The sequence below is a fragment of the Piliocolobus tephrosceles genome, chromosome 5, assembly GCF_002776525.5.
Source record: "Piliocolobus tephrosceles isolate RC106 chromosome 5, ASM277652v3, whole genome shotgun sequence".
Classification (NCBI taxonomy): Eukaryota; Metazoa; Chordata; class Mammalia; order Primates; family Cercopithecidae; genus Piliocolobus; species Piliocolobus tephrosceles.
The window spans coordinates 50,927,163-50,952,138 of NC_045438.1; the positions used below are offsets into that span (position 1 = coordinate 50,927,163).

At 48.7% G+C, this 24,976-nt stretch overlaps 1 protein-coding gene and 1 pseudogene across 2 annotated transcripts; one reads left to right on the forward strand and one right to left on the reverse strand.

Annotated features, from left to right (window-relative positions):
- Positions 1 to 24,976, reverse strand: part of LOC116418817 — a 188,167-nt pseudogene that overhangs the window by 119,164 nt on the left and 44,027 nt on the right.
- LOC113223681 (extracellular sulfatase Sulf-2-like) lies at positions 728 to 24,942 on the forward strand. 2 transcript variants are annotated; one of them, XM_026453064.2, is made up of 3 exons: positions 728 to 1,052; positions 20,903 to 21,142; positions 24,765 to 24,942. In XM_026453064.2, the coding sequence occupies exons 1-3, from the start codon at positions 1,028 to 1,030 to the stop codon at positions 24,830 to 24,832; spliced, it is 333 nt and encodes a 110-aa protein (XP_026308849.1). In that variant the 5' UTR covers positions 728 to 1,027; the 3' UTR covers positions 24,833 to 24,942. The 2 variants fall into 2 exon arrangements, with proteins under 2 accessions (XP_026308849.1, XP_026308850.1); XM_026453065.2 differs by lacking the exon at positions 24,765 to 24,942 and adding an exon at positions 22,678 to 23,054 and having other exon boundaries at positions 730 to 1,052.

Genomic DNA, 24,976 nt, shown 5'->3' on the forward strand with positions numbered 1-24,976 from the left:
TGAGCCGAGATTGCGCCATTGCACTCCAGCCTGAGCGACAAGAGCAAAACTGGGGAAAAAACAAAACGAAAAACTAATAGGAATACTTTTTTGCCCAATTACAAGATCCCTTAACAAGGGCCTTTCAGGCGCATCCCCAGCAGACTGAGATCTTACAATGGCCCTGTCTACCCATTTTATTCATGGGGAAACCGAGGTTCCAAACAGGCTTGCTCATGGAAAAGCTGAGCCAGTGAGTGGAAGATCTGGCACTCAAACATGCCAGTTGTCCAGCCCAAAACGTCCAGCTCCAGGCTTTCGTTTAAACCCCTGATTGAATCCCCCGCTGACGGGGAGCTGCAACTTCATCTCCCTCACCTCTGTACCCCACGGTGTGGGCAGCTACAAGAGGACGCAAACATTCACTCCCTGAGACCAGCCCGCTGCTGTTCCTCTCCCTGGGGACGATTTGGTGGTGGAATTGGGTGGATTATTCAGAGACGGCTATTATCTGACTCGGGTCTTGGGCTGCCACCAACACATCAGAGGTTCACTGGATATAGGGAAGAAATTGTTTCTGCAGAAGTGGCCACAGAAGGCTTTTCTGCTCATTTGTTGACCAAGCAAATTGTAAAGACTTTGCTAACTTCAGCGGAGTTGAGTTTTCACTCTGCCATAGCCACCCCCGTTCAGAGAAACTCCCATTGTTCATGCCAGCCACCGTACAAATCATTATGCAAGAATGAGCAGCCGGCAGCCTTGACATAAATATTGACCTGATTCTTCCTCCTCCTCTAGATTTGTGAGTAAAGAGGGATGAGGGAAAAGAAACAAAACCACAGACGCAGCTTCAGACTCCTGCATCCCAAAAGAAGCACCAGATCAGCCAAAAAAGAAGATGGGACCCCCAAGCCTCATGCTGTGCTTGCTGTCCGCAACAGTGTTCTCCCTGCCGGGTGGAAGCTCAGCCTTCCTGTAGCACCACCGCCTGAAAGGCAGGTTTCAGAGGGACCGCAGGAACATCTGCCCCAACATCATCCTAGTACTGATGGACGACCAGGATGCGGAGCTGGGTAAGCCTCAGGGCCCCAGGGTGGCACCTTGGCCCCTTGGTGCAGGATCCCTGGGTTAGGCTGAGGCTTCTGAGGCGAGGCGGTGGTGTTGATTCGTAGTGGTCATTTTTGAGTACGTTGAAACTAAGACATAGCACCCACACGTGTTTGGGGTCACAACTGGGTCCTCAAGGTTAGGGATCTCTACCCTACTCCTGTTGCAAAACCATTCCTGGATTTCTCCAAAGAGTTAAAGAGAACACGCTGGGCGCAGTGGTTCACACCTGTAATCCCAGCACTTTGGGAGGCCGAGGCGGGTGGATCACCGGAAGTCAGGAGTTTGAGACCAGCCTGGCCAACGTGGTGAAACCCCGTCCTTACTAAAACTACAGAAATGAGCCAGGCATGGTGGCGCACACCTGTAACCCCAGCTACTGAGGAGACTGAGGCACAAGAATCTCTAGAAGTCCGGGAGAAAGAGGTTGTGGTGAGTGGAGATCACAGCACTACACTCCAGCCTGGGTGACAGAGTGAGACGCTGTCTCAAAAAAAAAAAAAAAAAAAAAAGATATGAGCCTGGAACCAGATTTTGGAGGCTCTTGTGGGTTGTGGCAAAGACTGCCAATCATTGATCCCATGAAAGGTGGTCCCTCAGCCTCCATCCACTCTCAAAGGATAACAGCACATTGTTGGTGGCAACAAATATAAAGGTTGACTAGGTTAACCTTGACAACCTGAATTTGTCTTTTAGCTACCAGGAAAAGGTAATTTACATAAAACCAAGTTGTTCCTTGCAGTGCTTTGTATTAATGATCACAAGTATAGATTTTTTCCTCCGGGAGCTTCTCAGTGCAAGAAGAATTTGTAGCCAGGAAGCAGTCAGAGCCCAGAGCTTTTATTGACTATATGACACATAGGATACCTATCTCCTGGCGGCATTTAGAATGAGGAACATTTGATAACTATGGGGAGTCTGCAGACTGTGGCCAGAAAGGTGTGTTTTGTTTCTTGCAGAATTTTGCAGAGAGGTCTGGCAGGCAGCACCTGGACCTCAGAGCTTCTTGATCTGACATTGTGTAGCCCCTACACTGTTTTGGTTGTAGTCATGCCTAGAATTTCCGATGAAATTTCCGATGAACTGCACATTCGTTCGTTCATCCAGCAGATGTTTATTACGCATTTGTTCCAGTCAGTGCACTGTGTCAGGAGCCAGAGAATTGGGGGAGGCTCATTCCAGGTGGGGAGAACAGGAAATTCAAAGATACTGAGATAGAAATGAGCTCAGTGGTTTGGAGCCGAAAAACAAAAAGTGCCAAGGAGCTGGAGTGGAGGGAGTGGGGCCATGATGGAGAGAGATGAGGCTGAGGAGCCGACTTGGCCCCGGTCACACCAGGCCTTGTGGCCATGGTGGAGGCTTTGAGTTTGATTCTTAGTAAAATAGACGTGGATGAGGGGGCCTTAAGAAGAGGAAGGCCATGACCTCACTAAGGTTCCAACAGGATCCCCCCCAGCTCTTTTGATGAAATTAAATTGCAGGGGTAAGGGCAGAAACGAGACACCCATTCAGAGGCCAATGTCGTGATAGGGCAGTGATGATGGAAGCTCAGATCTGGGCGGTCCCACCTGAGGTATGTTTGGGAAATAAACTGATCAATGGGTTAGGTATGCGGGTTAAGGAAAAGAGACATTTCAAGGGCAACTCCTAGTTTGGGGCCCAAATCAACAGGTGAGTGATTGAATACCCACTCTTAGGAACAACACATTTTTGCAACATGATCCAGCTAAGCCTCATGTCTGAATCTCACTGAATTTTGCCTGTGACTTTTGAATAAAACCAAGTGTATCCAGATAAAAAGAAACAAACTGCATATGCAGATATAAGGAAACCAACAGTCTATGCACATACAACGAAAGGAGCCACGGGTATGAAGTAGACACAGGAGAGAGGAGAACAAAGAAAGCCGTGGCTGACTTAAAATATAGAGATTTCTTCTCTCCGTTTGACAGATGGAAAAACTGAGGCAGAGAGAAGCCACTTGTCCAAGTTTGCACAGCTGGAATGTGATTAAACATGATTTGAGCTGAGTGCAGTGGCTCACATCCCAGCACTTTGCGAGCCTGAGGAGGTAGGATCACTTGAGGCCAGGAGTTCGAGACCAGCCTGGGCAACATAGTAAGACCCCGTCTTAACAAAAAATATAAAAATCAGCCAAGGATGGTGGCACACACCTGTAGTATCAGCTAGTGGGAGGCTGAGGTTGGAGGGATCACTTGAGCTCAAGAGGTCAAGGCTGCAGTGAGCCTAGGTCACACCCCTTCTCTAGCCTGGGCAATAGAACAAAACCCCATCTCAGAGAAAAACAAGATTTGAACCCAGAACACGTGATCTTAGCCACTGCTCTGTTTAGTCAGGTTCCTGGGGTGGATATTGAGTTGTTTTCAGATTGGTAGTGTGTGCGTTTGTTAGTTTTTCACTGTTACAGATATTGTTGCTGGAAATTTTAACAGGCATCTTTGCACAGGCAAGGGAGTGCTTCTGAAGGATAAATTCCAGGAGGTGGATGCCGTGGGTTTAGAGCCCCTGGTGTTCAGTGGCCTGTGTCAGCTCTTGCTCAACAGCATTACACAGCATAGATCAGGGCCTACAAGTCTTGCCCTCTGCAAACAAGTCAGACCTCTTCTACCAGCAGCACTGGGTTTTGAAGGAGACTGAGCCTCCTTCAGGAGGTGAGGGATGGGAAGGTGGTTGTGGGAGGAGCATGATAGGCTTTTTATAACCACTAGACAGACCCAGATCAATAATACATGTCCCAAAAAAGCCCAATACATTATCTCACAGTCTGCTACAACTGGCATGCAGTGGGTGGTCCTAAAAAATTTATCATTTGCTATTTTCTGCTCATCCGTGCAGCAGTTCTGACAGCCCTCTGGACTGGAGACTTCCCAACTGAGATAATTCCAGGATTCTTTCTAGTCCCAGGACAGAGAACTGACGTCCATCCTCATTAGGGTCCGGTTGGGAGGACTGGTGCCAGATACACAACATGAGGGACTTGTTCTGTTTCCTAATTGCGAGGTTGGGGGGTCAGAACTGTACCACGTATATTTGATTTTCCTTTCCCTGCACGCATTTGACTCCCTGAGCTGTCTTTTGAAATTGTCAAATGCCCAGGGGAACTGCTTCCAGGGCCATACAAGTTTGTAAGTGGCCTAAATTATCATTACATGTTCAAAGTAGTTGGGGACATCCCTGTGTCTCGGTGACCCTCAGAGACCAGCGGACTTCTGCTGGCCTTCCACTCCAAAAGAGTAAGAGGGAAGCACGTGCAGGTGAAGGTCTCATTTGCAGACGTCCTTTGTTCAGGGAGGCTGTAGAATCTTTGGGCTCTGCCAGGGTTTACTGGTTTAATTTGATCTAAACCTCTGGGGTGCCTCTGGGGCTCCAACAGGCTCTGAGACACCAAGAGGATTAAGACATGGTTCTGGCCTGGAGCAAGAGAATTTTTGCAGCATCCCAGTTCTGATGTATGACTTGAGAATTTCTTTAACTGGACTTATTTTTGACGCTTAAATATTATTTTAAAAGAAACCTCCAAATTCTGACTGTAAAGGAAAAAAACAATACACATTGCTTTCGGTAAAAGATCACTGCAAAACCAAACACAGTGAAAACCAAGTAGCGTTTTTAAATGTCAGCAAGATGCGGCCTCCCACAAAGCCGGTGTGGCTCTGCTATAATGAGGGTGATGGGTAGTTTCAGAAGCAGCATTAAAGGTGAAGTAGCACCTGCCAGACTTTCTTCTTGACCTGATCAGCAGGATAGAGACTAGAAAAGAGAAGAACTTTCTCAAGCTTTTGATGTGAGAGCCCCACTTACATGGGCACCACTTGGTGGTGGCTTTTGTGTCAGAGGGTTAAGACTCCAGCCAGACTCCAAACCCCAGAATATCGGGGTGGATTCCCTAGTGCTCATTTTCCTAAGTGTTCACACCAGGCAAAGATGGTTGCCTTTTAGGGGCCCCTCAGATGGTCAGATTTGAAGTGTGCCCCGCGAGACTACATGCAGTGTTTGCATTTCTTTTTGAGACAGAGTCTCACTCTGTCACCCAGGCTGGAGTACAGTGGTGCGATCTTGGCTCACTGCAACCTCTGCCTCCTGGGTTCACGTGATTCTCCTGTCTCAGCCTCCCAGGTAGCTAGAATTACAGGTGCCTGCTACCATGCCCAGCTAATTTTTGTATTTTTAGTAGAGATGGGGTTTTGCCATGTTGGCCAGATTGGCCTCGAACTCCTGGCATCAGGCAATCCACCGTCTTGGCCTCCCAAAATGCTGGGATCACAGGTGTGAGCTACCATGCCTGGCCTGATGTTTGCATTTCAAAAGAAGTCTTTGCCTTTCAGAACATCTTTATTTGTTTGTTTATATTTTTTGAGACAAGGTTTCGCTCTGTCACCCAAGCTGGAATGCAGTGGCGTGATCACTGCTTACTGCAACCTCAACCTCCTGAGCTTAAGCAATCCTCTTACCTCAGCCCCTGAAGTAGCTGGGACTACAGGTGCACACCATCACACCCAGCTAATTTTGGGAGTTTTTTTGTTTTTTTTTTTTAGAGATGGGCTTTTGCCATGTTGCTCAGGCTGGTTGTTGCAAACTCCTGAGCTCAAGCAATCCGCCCCCATCGGCCTCCCAAAGTGCTGGGATTACAGGTGTGAGCTGCTGCCCCCAGCCTTTCAGAACATCTTTAAAAGAGAATACTCTGAGCAAAGCTGCAAGGGTAAGAGCTGTCTCATTAGCCACTGGGTTCAAATCCTCACTCTGCCATTGACTGTGTGCCCTTGGGAAAGACTCGCCCTCTCTGTGCCTCAGTTTACTCATCTATAAAGTGGAGATGATCTGTCTCCCTGGCATTCTTGTGAGGACTGAATACCTGGCACCTGTCGTATGTGTGACAGTTTGCTCTCACTTGGGTTGTTAAAGCCATCGTCTGTTAGAGCACCCTGGGCCAATGCCACAGTGTTGTTTGTCTATAGCAAGCTTTACACATCAAAATGACATTAAAATCTAAGTGTCTCATGGCACTGAACAGCAACATTACTTTAGAGTCTCCTCCGGCTGACAGTGGGGTGAGTGCTGCCCACACTCATGCAGGTAAGCCGGTGCCCACTCTGCCAGGTATGTGAGCCTGGCATGGCAACATATCCCATAATTTGAGTGGCAATTGTCAATCAAGTTTGCCATGGGTTCTTCTGCTGTTACTGCCTCTGCCGATGAACAGAGTTGCACCATCATGGCTTGCAAAAAGCAACTGAGTGGTGGTTTTGGGGCCTGCAAAAGTACCAGGGGAACCAGCGTTCTACTGGATGTTAAAAATGTGTGTGTCACAACCACTCTCTGTCAGCCTAGATTCTCTCAGTTACGAGTGATGTAAACCCAACTCAAGCAGCATTGAGGAAACAAAAAGGGGACTTTCTTGGACTCATATAAGTAAGTCCAAGTATACACTAAGCTGCAGGTGCGGTTGGATCCAGCAGCTCTGTCTCTGGATGGCCTCTGTCCCTCCATCTCTCCCTGATCTCAGCTTTCCTCCAAGTTGGCTTCACTCTCAGGCCAGCTCTCCAGGCAGCATTCCTGGCATTGCTAGACCCACATGAACACCATACAGGTGCAAACCATCCCTGTGGAAAGAGAGCTGCTCTCACCTAGAAGACAGTGCTCAAATTGAGTCTTTTTGGTCTGACACTGTCTGGGACTTCTGGTCAACCAGATTCAGGGGAATGGAACACAATGGTTGGCCGGATGGAGTCATGTGCATGTTCCTGGAGCCAGGACTGGAGCCAACCCCACTTGAACCACGAGGACTGGGATTGGGATAGAGCAAGTTCCCTAAAGGAAAATTCAGAAGCTGGCACCAGAAGAAGGCAGGTAGCTGGTGTGCAATCCATTTAGAGAGATGCTTGTGACACCCTCACGTGGCGCTCTCTGAAGCAGCTGCTCAAACTGTGAACCAGACTCATTCATTCAGCAGGTGTTTCCTGAGCACCTACTGTGTGCCAAAGGTGATCCAACAGCAAACAAACTAAACAGAGCTTATATTCTAATGTAAGAGTTAACAAGACACATCGAATCTATAGTACACAAGAGAGCACAAAGTGAGGAGGAGAGTAAAGCCAGGAGGGGAAGCTAGGAGGGGCGATCAACCAGGAGAAAGGTGGAGAAAAGAATCGCTGGGATTTTCTATAGGGTAGTCTCATTCGGAAGGGGAAATCTGAGCAAAGAAGGTAAGGAAACCAGTCAAGGGGGTTCCCTGAGGAAGAGCACTCCAGACATAGGGAACAGTGTGTGCAAAGGCCCTGAGGCAGATACTGTGCCAGCAGGCTCAGAGCAGCAAAGAGGCCAGAGCAGTGGGCACAAGGACAGCAGGAAGAGTGAGTGGTAATGGGGAGTTGGTGGTTGGATGGACCATGCAGGGCATGAGCCTTTGAATGGGAGGAGGATTTTGGCTTTCTGAGTGAGATGGACACCAATAGAGGACATTGAGCAGAGGAGGAACACCACCTGATTTGTGTCTTCCAAGGATGCCTCTAGAAGAGTAGACTGAATAGGTATAATGAGAGCAGGGTGTCCAGTAAGGAGTCTACTGCAACAGTCCACATGTGAGATTGTGAGATGAGCCCAGTGAGGAGTCTGTTGCAATGGTCCAGGCATGAGATGATGGCAGCTCAGACCAGAATGAGGAAACTAGTAAGTGCTGGTCATATTTCAAAGGTAGAGCTGATACAAGTGCTGCTGATGGAACTGATGTGGGATGGGAAAGGAGAGTTGAGAATGACTCCAAGGTTGTGGCCTGAAAAACCATGAGAATGGATTTTCTGTGTATACAGATGGGGAAAGCCATGGTTAGAAGCTCTGGGCCGGGTATGGTGGCTCAAGCCTGTGATCCCAGCACTTTGGGAGGACGAGATGTGCGGATCACAAAGTCAGGAGATCGAGACCATCCTGGCCAACATAGTGAAACCCCATCTCTACTAAAAATACAAAAATTAGTGGGGCGTGGTGGCACGCGCCTGTAGTCCCAGCTACTTGGGAGGCTGAGGCAGGAGATTTTCTTGAACTTGGGAGGCAGAGGTTGCAGTGAGCTGAGATTGCACCACTACACTCCAGCCTGGCAACAGAATGAGACTGTGTTTCAATCAATAAATCAATAAACCAATCAATAAGTAAAGAAAGCTCAGTTCTGGACCTGGAAAGTTGCAGGTGCCTGTGAAAAGCCAACAGGAACTGTCCAATAGGCAGCCACATCAGTCAGACGTTGAGAGAGGCCCAGGCCTGGGTGGGCTTAGAGTAGGGGAGGGTGGGGATCGTATGCAAACTGTGTGTTTATTTGTGCTTCGCTGAATCTGAGACTCTTCCAGATCCTGAAAGTTGCAGGGATCCAGCCTGGAGAGCTGTCCAGTGGGAGAGGCAGGCTTTTGAAAGAAAGGCGTAGCAGAGGTCTGGCGGGCCTCCTGTTTTCCACTTTCCATCTGTGAACACAAGGAAACCACACCCTGTGCCACAGACTGATATCCAGGAGATCAATTCCAAATTGCAGGCTCAAGTACTCTCTGTAGGGGCCAAATGGCTGGAAGCCCAGGACAGCATGCCCAGATTCCAGACACCAGATCAGTGCTAACTTCCAGCTCAGCTTCTCTGAGATCCCACCTCCTGGCCTTCCTGCCACTGATCACTAGAGGAGGAAAAACATGTGGATGCAGGTTATCTCAGAAAGAAGAGAGGCTCATTTGGACCCACACTGGTGTTCAGCTTGCCAAGCACATTCCTGTTAGATGATTTTTTTTTCAATTCAGCAACATTTGGGAGGTCACTTGAGTTCTGGAAGTTAAGTGTATCAGGATTAGATTTGGCTGCATGTAAAAGCAAACATAAAATAACACGGCTTAAACAAGACAGAGTTATACAGATGTCTGGAGGTAGGCAGTCTAGGACTGGCTTGGTGGCTTCAAGGTTATCAGGGGCCCAAGCTCCTCCTCTGCCTTTCTGTTCCGTCATACTTACTGCATAGCTTCCATTTGCAAAGTCACCTTGTGGTTAGAACAGCTGCTGGAGCTCCAGCTGTCACAGCCACATTCTAGGCAGCAAGAAAAAGGAAGCACAGGCAGAAGGGCAGGTTAAAGAAAAAAGAACCCACTTCAGAAGTCACATGCAACACAAACAGATCTTATTTACTTGGCCACTTGATCTCAGCAAGAATTATAAAGCACATGCAAATGTGAATCATTCAAAGGCGGTTTAAGTGTTTTTTGCTAAAGTGTGTGCAAGTGCGAGGAAACCACTAGGGCTAATGCAGTGCCCCAGGCTAATTAGCATCAGTGGGACAAGAGGTTACTGGAACCCAGAGACACAGAGGGTCACCTCACAAGAGCTGTCACCCTCTGTTGGCACCACGGAGAGGAAGGTGGAGGAATCTATCTGCCAACCTCACTTTCTTCTTTCGCTATTCTCCTGCCAGGGGCCCTTGTCAGTCAAATCCAACCCAGAGCCCAGAGAGTGAAGGGGCTTGTTGAACCAGCACCTCCAGGCCAGCGCCCTGGGGTGGAGAACTGGACAGAGAGCAGGGCTGGAAGGCCACAGGCAGGCTCCTGGCACATCTTTGGCCATAAGGGAATCTGGGAAATGTCTCCTAGATGGGTGCATTGAAAATAAAGTCAGGGCCTGATCAGAGGAAGAAGGGGAAAGAGATACTGGTGAGCAACTGAGGGTCTCAGCCACACCGGAGATCAGGAGCAAGTGTCCCAGCAAGGACAGCTCCTCCAGCAGTGGGAGGTGTGGCTGTGTGGCCGAACACCGGGGAGACCTGCGTCATGAAGAGTTGTTTAGATGTTCACATGGAAACCCGAGGCAGAAGCACGGCACATGCAAGAGCCCTGTGGCAGGAACAGGTTTGCCAGGACCCTGGAGGAGGGCAGCAGGACCTGGGAATGAAGGGGAGGAGGATGGGGAAGGGGGCAGAGAGCACACAGGGGAGACCCGGTGGTCCCCAGCAGGCTGTGCAGCAGGGTCTGGATTTGATTGCAGGCCCGATGGAAGGACCCCAGAATGTTCTGAGCTGATCCGCTACGCATGCATGTTCTCAGAGGTACACCCCAGCTGTGGGTGAAGAGGGTGGCCCAGGGACAAGAGCGGAAGCAGGGAGATCGGGTGGTGGTTGCAGTGGTCCAGGTGGGAGATGCTGGTGGCACAGAGCGGGATGGGGCGCTGTAGAGAGAGAGAGGTAGGTGGATTCCGGCACTGCTTGGAAGGTCGGCAGGGTTTGCTTGATGGATCGTGAGTGGGCGGGTGAGGGAAGAGGAATCGGGGATGACTCCTAGGTTTTTGGCTGAGCCGTTGGGCAGATGGTGGTGCCATTTACAGAGATGGGAAGGCGGGGGCAGGAGGAACAGATTAGGAGAGGTGGGGAAGGGTGGACATTAAGCTGCTTTGCAAACATCACCCACCAGGCCTGTGGCTGGGCGGCAGCTCTGCATAGCCCCTTCTGAAAAGTGGGGCAAACTCCCTGGAAGCCCTGCCCCACTGAATAAATATCCCTCCCAGGGATGGTGATTGTAGCGTTTCCAGTTAGAGGAATATTTCTGGGTGGAGCTTCTCCGAGAGGAAATGACCAATCATTGCAGAGCCCCGTCAATTACACCCAAGCCCTGCCCTTTCCCACGTGTGCTCTGCCACCTCCCTGCTGTGGTTGACAATTACCATAGCAGAATTTTCTCCCAGGAACTTCTACAACCAGAGGCAGCAGAAAGCAATGGAGAAAAAATTAACTGCATGGTCTCTCTGACAACTCGATGCTTATTAATAGAATCTCAGTCCTGCCTCTTTAACATCTGCTTAATTGATTTTGGGTTTAGGAACCGATTTGGAGGCTTGGCTTTTTGTAGCTGAAACCAGCAGTAACATTTGACTTTATTTTGTAATGTCCAAGAGTCGGGAATGGCTCACCTTTGCACCATCAAAAGAAGAACAACATCCTCTGAGAAACAGGTCCCCGGAATCCAGTGTAATTATTCTGGATTGAGTTACAGGCACAGCAAGAGTTGCCACCGGCAGCAGTGAACACATTACTAGGTGAAAAACAAGAGATTCCCTTGCCCAAGTGTGGCTGCCGATTTCTGCTGTTTGTGCCCCAGGCCTTTCTCTCCCCTTTGCTAGAGACAGAGCTATTCTGGGGCAGTTGGTCAGATCTGAGGGGCCCAGCCTGCTGCAGCCCTTTCGCACGTGTTGTCTTGGGCATGGTAGGGAGCGCACAAGCTGATCCTACAGCATTGCAGACATTCCAGGGACACTTGAGGGCCAGGAGAGGGCTGCTGAATGAATTCTAGCCTGTTAGGTGGACACCAGTAGCCAGAGGACAGTGCAGGACACAGGTTCTTCCCCACCTGTGGCTCGACCTTATAGCCCTCTTCATCCCCTACCTGTCCAGGTCAAGGCTCTGTTCCAACCTGTACCTGACCCCGCAGCCTCTCGGGAAGCCTCCCCACTGAATGCCTGTTCTCTGCAGGTCTCTGGGCCCCAGTAGACTATTACCTTTGCAGATTTATTTAGCTGCTCCCTTCACTTGGAATTGAATCAGCTAAGGGTTGCAAACTGCATGCCCACCGGGCCAGGGAGGTGCTGGCAAGGAGGAAGTAGATATGGTAGGGGCCGTGGAAGACCAGAGGAGGACCTTCTCAAGTGGGCCTTCGCTACTCGGGTCCAGCCCACTGTGGGCCCATCAAAGCCAGATCTTTGCATTTTTCAAGCAAAGCCAGAAAGCTGAATTGATGTGAAATCTCACAATTTAAGAAAAAGGCCATTCAATTTGTAACATCCTTTCCTTTTGGGCAGACCTAAATCAAACACACATGCAGATAAAATTTAGTCTAGAGGGACTCCATTTTTTAACTCCGTGTGAGACGATACTTGTGGAAAAGCTGACGTGCGGCCAGGTGCGGTGGCTCACTCCTGTAATCCCAGCACTTTGGGAGGCCCAGACAGGTGGATCACTTAAGGCCAGGAGTTCAAGAACAGCCTGGTTAACATGGTGAAACACTGTCTCTACTAAAGATACAAAAAATTAGACAGGCATGGTGGTGGGAGCCTGTAATCCCAGCTACTCGGGAAGCTGAGGCAGGAAAATCACTTGAACCCAGGAGGCAGAGGTTGCAGTGAACCAAAATCATGCCATTGCACTCCAGCCTGGGTGACGAGAGAAACTCTGTCTCAAATACATAAATAAATCTGACATGCATTAAGTGCTTTCTGTATGTCAAGCATTGAACTGAAAACCATATATATATATATATGGTGTTTCTTTTCTCAAAACTCAGAACAACCCTGAGAAGGAGGCATTGTTATTTTCCCTGCTTTGCAGATGGGGAACCTGAGGTACAGGGTGGCTAAATCGTTTGCACAAGGTACCTGGTTAATAGGAAGTGGCAAAAATCAAGATTTGGAATCAGGCCTTCTGACTGAAAATCCTTTTCATCCTACTGGTTATAGTGACATAGCGATAGGTTCTATAATCTATCCTAGAATTTCATAGTCAAACCTTATACCTAAAGTTATCTATGAGCTGTGTTTATACAGACAGGGAAGCTGAGGCTCAAAGAAAGTCAGTGATTTAAGGCAGTTCACACCTCATTCTTGGTCTCTCAAGTCATTGCTCTTTGGCATCCAAAGTCTACAGATCAAAAAGGGCCTGGTGATTCAGTCTAGGACCGAAGTGTGTACGTGCCTGTGTTTGTGTGTGCGTTATAGACACACATTCATTTGTAGCAGTGGAACCATTTCAACTACAAAACAAAACAGGTAAGAGAGCAATCAGGAGAAGGATGTGGCCTGGAGAGGGGTGTGTGGTGCCCCCTTCATCCTCAGCCTGCCCCGTGCCAGGTGGACCTCAAGGTCCCTCTCCTCAAGGAAAGAATGCACAGCTTGCGGGCCCCTGGGAGCAGACTGGCCCCAGGTAGAGTGTAGCTGGTGATATGTAGCCACAACAGAGAGTGTCCTATGTTTCTCGGTCATCTGTAGAAAGACCACTGTGTGCCCTTTTCCCCTAAATCCCAGGACCCGTTTCACATAGGGGTAGCACACAGGCCGGTGCAAGAATGCTGGGTGCCAAATCCTGCACTCTCCCATTGTTCTAGAAACCTGTGGCCCTCTTGCTGCATTTATTTTATTTATTTTTTATTTATTCAGGAGTTCAAGCCCAGCCTGATCAACATGGTGTAACCCTGTCTCTACTAAAACTACAAAACAAAACAAGACAAAATAGCCAGGCGTGGTGGTACTTGCCTGTAATCCCAGCTGCTTGGGAGGCTGAGGCAGGAGAATCGCTTGAACCCAGGAGGTGGAGGTTGCAGTGAGCCAAGATCGCGCCACTGCACTCCAGCCTGGAAGACAGAGGGAGACTCTGTCTCAAAATAATCAATCAATAAGATTACACCAGCAAAGCTTTAAAATATCTAAGTAATGCAAAGCAGAGATAGCCCTTGACTCCCCACCCACCACGTACACCACTCACCCCAAAGGCACCGTCTGTAGCCTGCGTGTCCCGTAAGAATGTTTACTCTTCATTTACTCACACAGAAGCACCAGGAAGAGCAGCAAAAGGCAAGAAGGAAGGGGATGGCATGATTCTAATCAGCACAGTCCAGAGAAAGCCTTGCTGGGAAGGCGATATTTGCAGAGACCTGAAGGCAATGAGGGACTTAGTCTGGGCTGAGGAGTGGCAGGTGCGAAGGTCCTGAGGGAGGAGCATGCTTGGTGTGTTCAAGGAACAGCAAGGAGCTCAACATGACTGGAGCGGAGGAGCTTGAGAGAGAGAGATTATAGACATATCATTAGAGTCTGTGATGGCAGGGCCTCCTAGGGAAAGCAGCGGAAGGAAGAATGGGGCAGGGAGAAAAAGGCAGAGTCAGTAAACTCAGGACATCAGACATTGATATGTCTCAACTCAGACATTGATATGTCTATAATGTCAGCAAGGAGCTCAACATGACTGGAGCGGAGGAAGCTTGAGAGAGAGAGAGAGAGAGTGGTAGGAGTTGTAGTTGGGGCGAGTGAGTGTCCAGATCACTGAGGACCTTGTAGAACAGAGGGAGGACTTTGGTTTTTACCCTGAGTGAGGCAGGCGGTCACTGGAAGACAAAGAGCAAATGAATATGATGATCTCCCTGACTATTTTAAAAGGAGTCCTTTTACTTTGCCACCAGGCAGGCACGGTGGCTCATTCCTGTTATCCCAACACTTTGGGAGGCCAAGGCAGGAGGATCACTTGAGCCCAGGAGTTCAAGACCAGCCCACGCAACGTGTCAAAGCCCCATCTCTACAAAAAATACAAAAATTAGCTGAGTGTGGTAGTGTGTACCTGTAGTTCCAGCTACTCGGGAGGTGGAGGTGGGAGGATCGCCTGACCCTGGGGAGGTCGAGGCTGCAGTGAGCTGTGATCACACTACTGCACTCCAGCCTGGGCAGCAGAGTGAGACCCTATCTCAAAAGAAACAAAGGCCTCTGGGCACCAAACGGAGAATAGAAGAACAGCTTAGGAGCCTACTGCAATAGTCCAGACAGAGAAACCAGTGATTAGAATGAATTTAAGTCGATGTCCTGAGTTTACTGACTCTGCCTTTTTCTCCCTGCCCCATTCTTCCTTCCGCTGCTTTCCCTAGGAGGCCCTGCCATCACAGACTCTAATGATATGTCTATAATTTTAAGAAACTAGTCATAGGAAGGCATCATCTCATTAGTTATACATCAAAATCACCCAAGTTGGGGGCTGCAGGGATTTGTCTAGGAAGGGTGCGGGGTGCCCCTGCTCCCAGCTGATATGAGCCACCTAAACCTCAGGAATCGCCAAAAAAAAAAGGGGGGGGGGCGGCCGGGGTCATGTTTTAAATCCTGAAACTCCCTGGCACCTTGATAAGTCCCCATAGTGTTTGCTCTGACTTAGACCTTTAGAAGAGCAAATTCATTCAGCATTTCCTATGACACTGGCAACGTCATCATCTGTGGCAGGTCAACAAGACATTGATTTTATCACTGATGGACTTATTGGATGGTGCATCAAAAAATAAATATATATATATAACTTGCACCTTAATTCTCTAACTCAATGTAGTTAACTTGGATTGAGATTAAAGGGTTTTTTCTTAAATCACGTTAATTAAAAATATCAAAGAAATGATAGCACAGTGGTACACAGAGAGGCCCCCAAAAAGCCACCCTGAATGGGGAAGCAGTTCAGGAGTGTCATGGGAGAAACCACATTCTGGCAATTGGGTGGTTTGGGCCCCCAAATTTAAATCCCAACTGATGGAGGTGGGGGTGAGGCCTCTCCAGCCCATCGGAGTCACAGAGGTGTCAGAGTGACCTCACCCTCTGCCTGGTGTAGTGGGAAAGCTTGGTCATGGAAAGAAACCGGGGCTGTTTTTGTCTGCATGTCCCCAGGTTTATGTTGGACGGAAGAAGTTGAGGTTGGCTGGCCCGGCTGCATTGAAAAGCTTGAAAACTGGCCTTTTCATTTCTGTGTGGCCGTGTCGTTCAGGTCCTTCCTCCCATCGGAGCTGTCCTTCTGCATTAGGGCCGGGGCTGGGCAAGGGGATGAGATCATATTTTTTGTGTGTTAGAGATGTGGGTTTACACAGCCTCGTCGCTATGGCAGTTTTAATAAAGCAGGTTACTGTCCCCGAGGGGAGGCTTAGCACATAACACTGCCCATGCACAGATGCTGCTGTCATTCCGGGGCACTGTTGTCCTTTACTCGTGGATTGACACAGCGCTCCTCCGCCAGCTGATTTGGGAAGGGTGAGTGCTGGCCAGGAGCACCCCACAGCTCGCTTCCTCTGGAATGAGGAGGAAGGAGATTTAAGCATTTCAAGACCCTGGATCTGAGCCCATTAAAAACAAGAAATGTCTCTGGAGGCCGTTCACTGTTTGCCAAGGCAGCACTGGGGGCTGTGGACTGCAGGTGATTTCATCAGGTGATGGCCTGCCCTGGGTTTCACCCCAGAAGGTTCTGACCAGTCGGGTGGGTGGCCAGCGTCTGTCCTTTCTGCAGGCTCTGGAGACCAAGAGAGGCTGAGCTGTCACTACCAGCTGCTTCGTCCTTTCTCCTTAGCGTTTGGGACCAGGGAGCAAAGGATTGATTCCACTTGGGGTGCCCTGGACTCATGCATTTAAGAAACATTTATGAGCACCCGCTGCATGCCAGGCACTGTTCTAAGTTTTGGGGCTAGAGCTGTGGAGCCATCAGAAGTCACAGGGGACAGCAGACGGGATCAGTAGAGAAATACATAAAAGTATATCGTGTGTTAGATGATGAGTGCAGGGTTGAAAATGTCAGGCAAGGAAGGCAGTTAAAAAATATCGGGGACCAGGGAAGGCTCCACGGAGAAAGGAACTCTAAAGACAAGAAGGGGGTGAGGGCGCCACTGCAGGGCTCTGGGGGAGAGGTGTTCCAGGCAGAAGGAACAGTAGGGCGAAGGCTCTGGGTTGGGAGCACGCCTGTCAGTCTGCAGACAGAGGGGAGGCACCTGTGGCTGCAGAGAGTGGGCAGAGAGGGGGATGGGGTTAGGGAGGAAGGGAATTGGGTCCCACCACTCTCTGTGGATGGGCTGAAGGACTTGGGCTCCTCTGAGTGAGCAGGAGCCCCGGAGAGTGTCAGGAGAGGAGACTCTGGCTGCACCATGGGGAATAAATGACTGGAGTCCAATCAGGAAGCAATTGGCCTGATTTCAGGGAGAGAGGATGATCGCCTGGCCCACAGGGGAGGTGGCAAGGGTCCGACCGTGGATGCTTACATTGAAGAGAGAAACAGGCTTTGCTGATAGATTGGATGTGGGAACTGAAAGATGGGAGGAATTGTAGCCAAGATGATTGCCCGAGTACCCAGAGGAAAGGGGACTGGCTTTGGGAGGAGCTGGAGGGATGGTGACATCAGGGCTCGGCTGTGGGTGTAGCACTCAAGGTCTAATAGCCAGATGACATCAACGGATGTCAGGGTTGTACCAAGCCACATATCAAGGGAAGTCAGGTCCCAGTTGTACCAAGCCAGTGATTGCCAAATTCTAATCATTCCCTCACAATTTTCATCATATATCTGTGTGCCACTTGTACTATTATTTACTTTTTAAAAATTGGCTGTAATTGTTGTTTTTAAACGAAGGATTTCCACTACCCTAAGGAAAAGCTGAGGTTACTTGCCCTAAATAGAAGGAAACCAAGCCACGCAATTAACCTAAGGCAATGCCACCCCCTGCCTAGCGCTCCAAGCGGCCTTTCACACCACCAGTGTCCCTGGTGTTTGGTGATGCGACTCTGTGCCGCCCCACCACTGGTGTGCCTGATGAAGTCACCACTAGGTGGCCCCCTTCTGGGTCACCAAGGGACCATTCTGAGCTTAACTGAAGCCAAGGGGGAACCAAGAGCATGGGGACCTCTCTGTACTTCCTCAGGACACTGTTACCACCTCCCGTGTGACAGCAATGTTTTCTGAATGTGAAACTCAACACCCTGCCTCTACTGGGTTTGAGTCTTCGCTGCCTGCCCAGCTGTGCAGCCTTAGCCAGTCATTCAGCTCCCAGGTTCAGTTCCCTCTTCTGTAAAATGGGCCATTGGCAGAATTAAGTGATGAGTGTCTTCAGCCCTGCCATAAGAATTCCGCCAGTGATAGTCGCCACTATTAATTATAATGATTCTTGTCGGCATAGAAGACTGCCCTCTTCCCCAGGAATAAGTTGGAGCGCTCTCAGTTCCCTAGATATACCAGAAGGTTGCAACACCCAAGTGTTCAGGGGTCGGACAGGTAACGAGAGTGGGTGCAGGTGGCATAAGACTGTAGGGAGTGCAGGGGAGTGTGGCAAACTGGAGAGCAGATATTCTGTGTGATGCTATTAATGTCAAATTTTTAAAATCCACTCTACAAGACACCAACACACAGATCTGTGGACATTAACTGGTTTGGACTCCTGAGATATGAAAAGCCAAGAGTGTAAGATAGTATTTGATGTGTTATTGTAGCTGGTGTCTGTTGAGCACATGATGTGCCAGGCACTGTGCTAGGCAGTGAACAAAGTAGGCTGAGTCCCTGCCCTTGTGGAGTGCTCTGGTGAAGGCAGCAACACACAAATAAGTGAAATCAAAATGACTTGCGTTTGAGGACAGTAACTGCTGTGGAGAGACACGGAGTGGGGAAGCAGAGTGGAGAGTGCTATGGGTTGGGGGAGGCAGTTTCAATACAGGCCAGGGAAGGGCCTCTCCAAGAAGGTGGTGTCTGATCAATACCTTGAAGGAGACAGAGGTAGCCCTGTGACTGGAGGAGTGGGAGCATCCCAGGCTGGGGGTATGGCTGAGGCAGAGACCAGGAGGTGGGAGGGCGGCCAATGTGCAATCCTGGGACCTCAAGGGCGAGACCTTGGTGCCTTGATTGGTGGTAAAAATTGAAAGTAGAAGCAGCTGATTGGTGAGCAGAGGGCCCTCCCCAGATCCCCAGGAGACTGTGGTGGGTCTGATGCTTGTTTTCAGTTCTCTAGGGGGTTGCTAGGTGAGTGGGATCACAGCCTTCACATGCCTGGTAGACCCTGTTTTGGTTTCCCACTGCTGTCCTAACAGATCACAAACTGAGTGGCTTAAAACAACAAATGTATTCTCTCAACAGTTCTGGAGGCCGGAAGTCCGAAATCAAAGTGTTAGCATGGCTGTGCTTCCTCAGAAGGCTCTAGGGGAGAGCCCTTCGTTGCCTCTTCCAGCCCTGGGACCCTAGGAGTTCCTTGTTCCATAGCTCGTATGTGCATCCCTCCAGTCTCTGCTTCCCTTTGAATGTGGCCTTCCCCTCTGTGCCTGTGCGTCTTCTCCACTTTGTGTCCTATGTGGACACCTGTCTCTGGATTTAGGGCCCACCCAGGGAATCCAGAACAAATCTCACCTCAGTATCCTCAATTTAATTACATCTGCAAAGACCCCCTGTATTAGTCTGTCTTCATGCTGCTGATAAAAACATACCTGAGACTGGGTAATTTAGAAAGAAAAAGAGGTTTCATGGACTCAGTTCCATGTGACTGGGGAGGCCTCAGGATCATGGCAGAAGGTGAAAAGCACATCTTACATGGTGGCAAGCAAGAGAGAATGAGAACCAAGCAGAAGGGAAAACCTTTATAAAACCATCAGATCTCGTGAGACTTATTCACTACCAAGAGAACAGTATGGGGAAAACCACCCCCATGATTCAGTTGTCTCCCATCGGATCCCTCTCACAACACGTGGGAATTATGGGAGCCACAATTCAAGATGAGATTTGGGTGGGGACACAGCCAAACCATATCACCCTCTTTCCAAATATAGCCATGTTCACAGCCTCCAGAAATTAGGACATGGTCTTATCTTTAGGGGATGGGGGCACCATTCAACCTGCTGCACACCTTAAGAACTGCAAGGAAAAGGGGAAAATCCAGGGATGGCCGTAGAAGGAAAAGAGAGGATTTCCATGGAATGTTTCCATCAAATCACTAAAGGTCTAGGCACCAACCAAAGCATACAATTGAGCATGCACTTGTCACACCTATGTTCAGTACCCACTGTGTGTCACACGGCAGCAGTGCTGAGGATTCAGCAGTGAGTGGAGCACACGGCCTTTGCCCTCCTGGGACCGTGGCCTGCACACAGTAGGGCTCCCACACACGTTCATTTGCTTCCTTCTTTCCTTTCTTCCTAAGTGTCTTGCTCTGCTTACAGCTTGGTTGAGAAACAAGAGCAGGCATGGCCAGACAAGGTGGTTCATGACTGTAATCCCAGCACTTTGGGAGGCAGAGGCAGGCAGGTCACTTGAGGTCAGGAGTTCAAGACCAGCCTGGCCAACATGGCAAAACCTTGTCTCTACTAAAAATACAGAAATTAGCCGGGTGTGGGGGCTACTTGGGAGGCTGAGGCAGGAGAATCTCTTGAATCTGAGAAGCAGAGATTGCAGTGAGCTGAGATCATACCGCTTCACTCCAGCCTGGGCAACAGAGCAAGACACTGTCCCCCCCCCAAAAAAAAAAGAAAGAAAGAAAAGAAAACAAAGAAGAGCAGGCATGACCGAAACCTCAAAGCCTGGGGTGTGATCAGTACTCAGGACACACGCTGCAAGAGTGCTCAGAGCTCTCAAGCCCCAGCAGCCAGGGTGGTGCCAGAGGCTCCTTACGAGAGGGGTACTAGGCCAATGGGTTGAATTTGGGGTGAGGGTTGATGGGTTCCAGGCTCAAAGAAACATGTGGACAAGAGGCCAGCAGGGTTTGTGGCTGATGGCAGGGCACCCCAGCCAGGGAATAGTCAGGGAGAAGGTTTGCCACCAGGTTGGCATGACCAGATTTCAATAAGAGCAAACAATTCTTGGGAAGGTTCCAAAGAAAACAAAGTATAATCTTCCCTCAATTTACATGGTGGTTGGTTTCCGAAAGAAAAAACAAAACAAAAACAATGTTCTGTTTAAAATTTGTAAAACAGTTTGATTCCAGTCTCAGGTCATTTGTAAACAGGTTTTTAACTGCCCTGCAGGCAGAGATGCAATTACAGTACAGGACAGTGACAGTACAGGCACTTACAGTCACACACCTCCAGCACCATTGCAAAATCCTCCAGACTCCAGACCTGGACCGCAGGAGTGTCCAGGCAGACTCAGGATCCAGGGTCCTCCCTGATGGTGCCGGACGGTCCCACCATGCAGCAGTGGCCCCTGCCCCATCTGCCCCATAGGTCTGCAGAATGTGCCCACTCCAGACCTAGGGATGCCGCAGTGAGAGTCCCCCCAGTGCCGGTGCCCCCCAGGTCTCCTGCCCTGCGCCTCACTTCCACCTTCACCTTGCAGGTTCCATGCAGGTGATGAACAAGACCCGGCGCATCATGGAGCAGGGCGGGGCGCACTTCATCAACGCCTTCGTGACCACGCCTATGTGCTGCCCCTCGCGCTCCTCCATCCTCACCGGCAAGTACGTCCATAACCACAACACCTACACCAACAACGAGAACTGCTCCTCGCCCTCCTGGCAGGCGCAGCATGAGAGCCGCACCTTCGCCGTGTACCTCAATAGCACCGGCTACCGGACAGGTGAGCAGGGACGGGGTTGGGTGCAGGAAGGGAGTGACAGCCGGGGCGGGCATCCCTGGGTGTGGTCTGTGCGCCACTGCGGTACCCGAGATGATTCTGGATAGCCCCTAGAGCAACTCTTATAATTTCAGAGTTGTGCATTTATTTCTGTGTGTATTAGAGAAATACAGATGTATTTGCCTACAGTAGTGATGCAAAGTGACCTTGTCAAAGGAATTTGAGATCCCCCTCCCAAAAAAGTGAGTCTTTTCAAAATATGAATTATAGTGCAGAGAGGCCACAAGGTGCCCGTGCATGAGTTTGCATCCTCTGTTAATTATTATTAAGCACATCAGGGACTGTTGTGTTGACTTCAAACCATCAGCTTGGAAGAAGGTTCCAAAACATGGGGGTGGGGGATGGGAATTCATGGAGGGGAACAGATATGGGGCTGTGTGGTCGCTCTCTACATGGCGGTAACCAAGGTGGTGCAGAAGCTGACGTGGTGGTTAACTGTCCACACTCACCCGGTAAGTGTTGTCCTCGGTGGAGGGTGACCTGGTTCCTGTTTGCTTATCCTGCAGGAGGTCTTTGGTGGGCTCTGAAGGCTCACCTGCCAGGCTGGTTGTCTGAGGTAGAGATGCAATTACAGTATAGTTACTTACCACAAGCTCTATTGCAAAACCCTCCAGACTCAATTAATTTAACTTGCTTTAATTAAAAATAAATACTCTCCACCTTGGGTAAGAAGCTGCGGCAGTTGTGAAATCAGATACTGTGGTTCAGATGTTGCAACCCCAGGAAGTTGCATCCAAGTGACAAGGGGTTTGTTTGGGTGGGAGTGCCACCAGGGAAGGATGGACGCCTCCTTCAGCCCTGTTCACAGCCCTGAACCTGCAGCCCTCGAGGCTGGGCAGCCACCTCTCAGATACACATTGTGGGCTGGCAGGGATGCTTTGGGGTGGGGAGCAAGCCAGTAAGGTGTGTCTTCTTACAGCCTCATCCCACAGCCAGAATCACCTAGAAAGTATGTTCTGCTGAGAACTAGGAAGGCCTTGTTCCTATACCTTGTTCCTGTATATCATGCGTGCCATTGTGCAGAATCAACCACCTGTTGGTTCCCCTGAGCCTCTGCAGAAAGCCACATGTGTCAGAGGTTACCATGGCCACCACCCTAGATGGTTGGAGGGCCTGGATATTGCTAGCAGAAGCAGGAGAGGCAGGCCCGCAGCAGAGCAGTGGGCCCTTATTAAAGATGCACCTGCAACTTGGGTCCAGCAAGTACAGCCATGCACTCAAGAGTGACAACCTTGAAATGTTTTAAAGTCTGAATATTTCACTGAAAATATTATTTTAAAATATGCGGCACAACTTACTTTTTGTTTAATGTATACTGGAGGCCAAAAAAAAATATGTCTGAGGGGTGAGTGTGTGGCTCACAGACTCTGTTTTCACAACCTCTGGGTGAAAGGTCTATAAAGAAACCTTTCGTTTTGGATGCTGGAAGATCAGTAAAGACCCTAACCCTGTTCTCATCAATCCCCCTCATTTCACAGCCAGGGCCACTGCGGCCCAAAAAAGAGACCTGCCCAGAGGTGAGGTGTTTGTGGCATAATCAAAATGGAATGCAAGATCATGGGAACTCAGAGGGGGCGTGGAAATCGTATTCATCAGACTGAAAGGAAGCTCACATATTCTGTGACATTCTGAGGGCCAAGGGTGGGAGCTTAAGGCTAGTGTTCCAAAATCTTAGAGACAACATGAGAAAACAAACTATCTGAAGAATACACATTCTCTAAAGTGGATTTCCCAAACTTGTCCTTGAATGTACGGAAGTCACCAAAAAGCTGTCTCCCTAAAGAAGTGCTTTTATTCAACTATGCTTCATTATTATACCCTCATGAAGACTGGGAGCATAATGTCAAGTGTAAAGAGCCGGACACAGAGAACATTTATATGTTTGTAAAACTGGCACTGAGAATTTTATTCATTATGTTTAGAATGCCACTCTGTATAAGGAATCCCATTCCAGCCTTACTTTCAGAACTCAGGAACCTGAAAACACCTGTTTAGTCTGATGAACTGGTGCACTCCTGGTTATTAAATAATAAGAGCCACACACCCTGTATACTTTCCCTCTTTGCCTTGGCAGCTAGGAAGCTCAGGTTTGAGTTTTATATTAGGTTGTTGTTTAAAGTGGAAATAAAGATCCAACTGTATGATATGTCATACTGATCAGTGTTGACTAAGAAAAATGACAAAAATCTAACGACTTCAAAACCTTCTAGATTATTTTTTTCCTTTTAGATTGATTTGTACATACATATTAGAATATATTGTAAATTTTTAATCCCTCAGGGACCAAAAATAAATTGTTCCTGCTGAGTCTTCAGCCATATTAAACCCTGTGTTCATGTGGCCACCTGGCAAAGTTAGTTCAGTTGGATTTAAGTTTGGCCGTGTGTGTCAGAGAGACCGGGAATGTCAAATAAAATTCCAAGTTCTGGTGACCCTGATCTATGAAGTGGTCAGAGACTCAGACTCCCTTTCTCCTTATTTCCCATTGGTGAGAAACAAGTCACATGGCCATGCATGGCTGCGAGGGGGCCTGCGAAATGTAGTCTTATTCTAGACATTTACCCAGATGAAAATTATTTTACTGTGGGAGAAGAAGCAAATGGATACTGAAGGGCAAGTAAAGTCTAGGCCACCCTAACGGTTATTAGCCATTTGTGTTTGAGATAGTCGTTTGAATAGAGGAGATCAGCCCAAACTAAGGAAGACTGACCCCAGAAAAATGCTACTTAAGTGGACCCACATTTCATAATAAATAGTGCTTTTAATGTACTTAGTAAGGTATTTGATCTAGAAATGAAACTATGATATTTCAAGAATAACTCTGTTATGTTACGTCTCTTTTTTTCTTTTTTTAAGACAGAGTCTTGCTCTGTCACCCAGGCTGGAGTGCACTGGCACAATCTCAGCTCACTGCAGCTTCCGCCTCCTGGATTCAAGCGATCCAGGATCAGCCTCCTGAATAGCTGGGATTACAGACGCCTGCCACCACACCTGACTGATTTTTGTATTTTTTATAGAGATGGGGTTTTGCCATGTTGGCCAAAACTCCCGGTCTTAAACTCCTGGCCTCAAGTGATCCACTTGCCTGGGCTTCCCGAAGTGCTGGGATTACATGCATGAGCCAACACACGCGGCCCTCTGTTAGGTTGTATCTAATGATATTTAACAAAGATTGGGCTCTAGCTGTAACTAATGAGTTGATTCTTTAATCAAGTGAATTGATGAAATGTAGGGAGGAATATAATGTGTTTCACAAATTTAAATGGATGGCACAAGATGATATCCTTTACTTCACCAGGGACATTTTTGCAAAAGTATTTGAGATTTGATCAGTTTTTTCAAGGGACTCTCCTAATTCTTTGACATCTGAATCTTCCCCTGTGAAGTGCATCTCATACTTCATCATCCTTCTCAATAGTCTCTTCTCCTTCATGTAGTATCTTTATAGACCAGGTAATTATTCGTCAGTGGATTTGCCTGTGTTTTTTGAACTATCTTCCAGCGTCATCTTAATTAATTTCACAAACCCTGCATCTTTTAAAAGATTTGCAATTTCATTTTGCAGTGATCTTGCTTTGCATGGCCCCATGTTTGCAATGGAGATTGAAAAAAGGACAAAATGAGAGAAGCTAAGTTTAAGCAGGATAAATATCAATTTGTTCATGAATATTTCTCTGTATGGCTTCTTACAACTTGGGGGATTGGATCTCAGATATGAATACCCTTGGAAGGATCAATTTCATCCTCAGGTTTGTTTGTTTGTTTGTTTGTTTTTGA

Excerpts from the sequence above, each read along its gene's own strand:
- LOC113223681 (XM_026453064.2), top strand. The coding sequence starts at position 1,028 with ATGGACGACCAGGATGCGGAGCTGG. Across the intron at positions 1,053-20,902 it reads CGACCAGGATGCGGAGCTGG|GTTCCATGCAGGTGATGAAC; the intron begins GTAAGCCTCAGG and ends TTCACCTTGCAG. Across the intron at positions 21,143-24,764 it reads TAGCACCGGCTACCGGACAG|TGATCTTGCTTTGCATGGCC; the intron begins GTGAGCAGGGAC and ends TTCATTTTGCAG.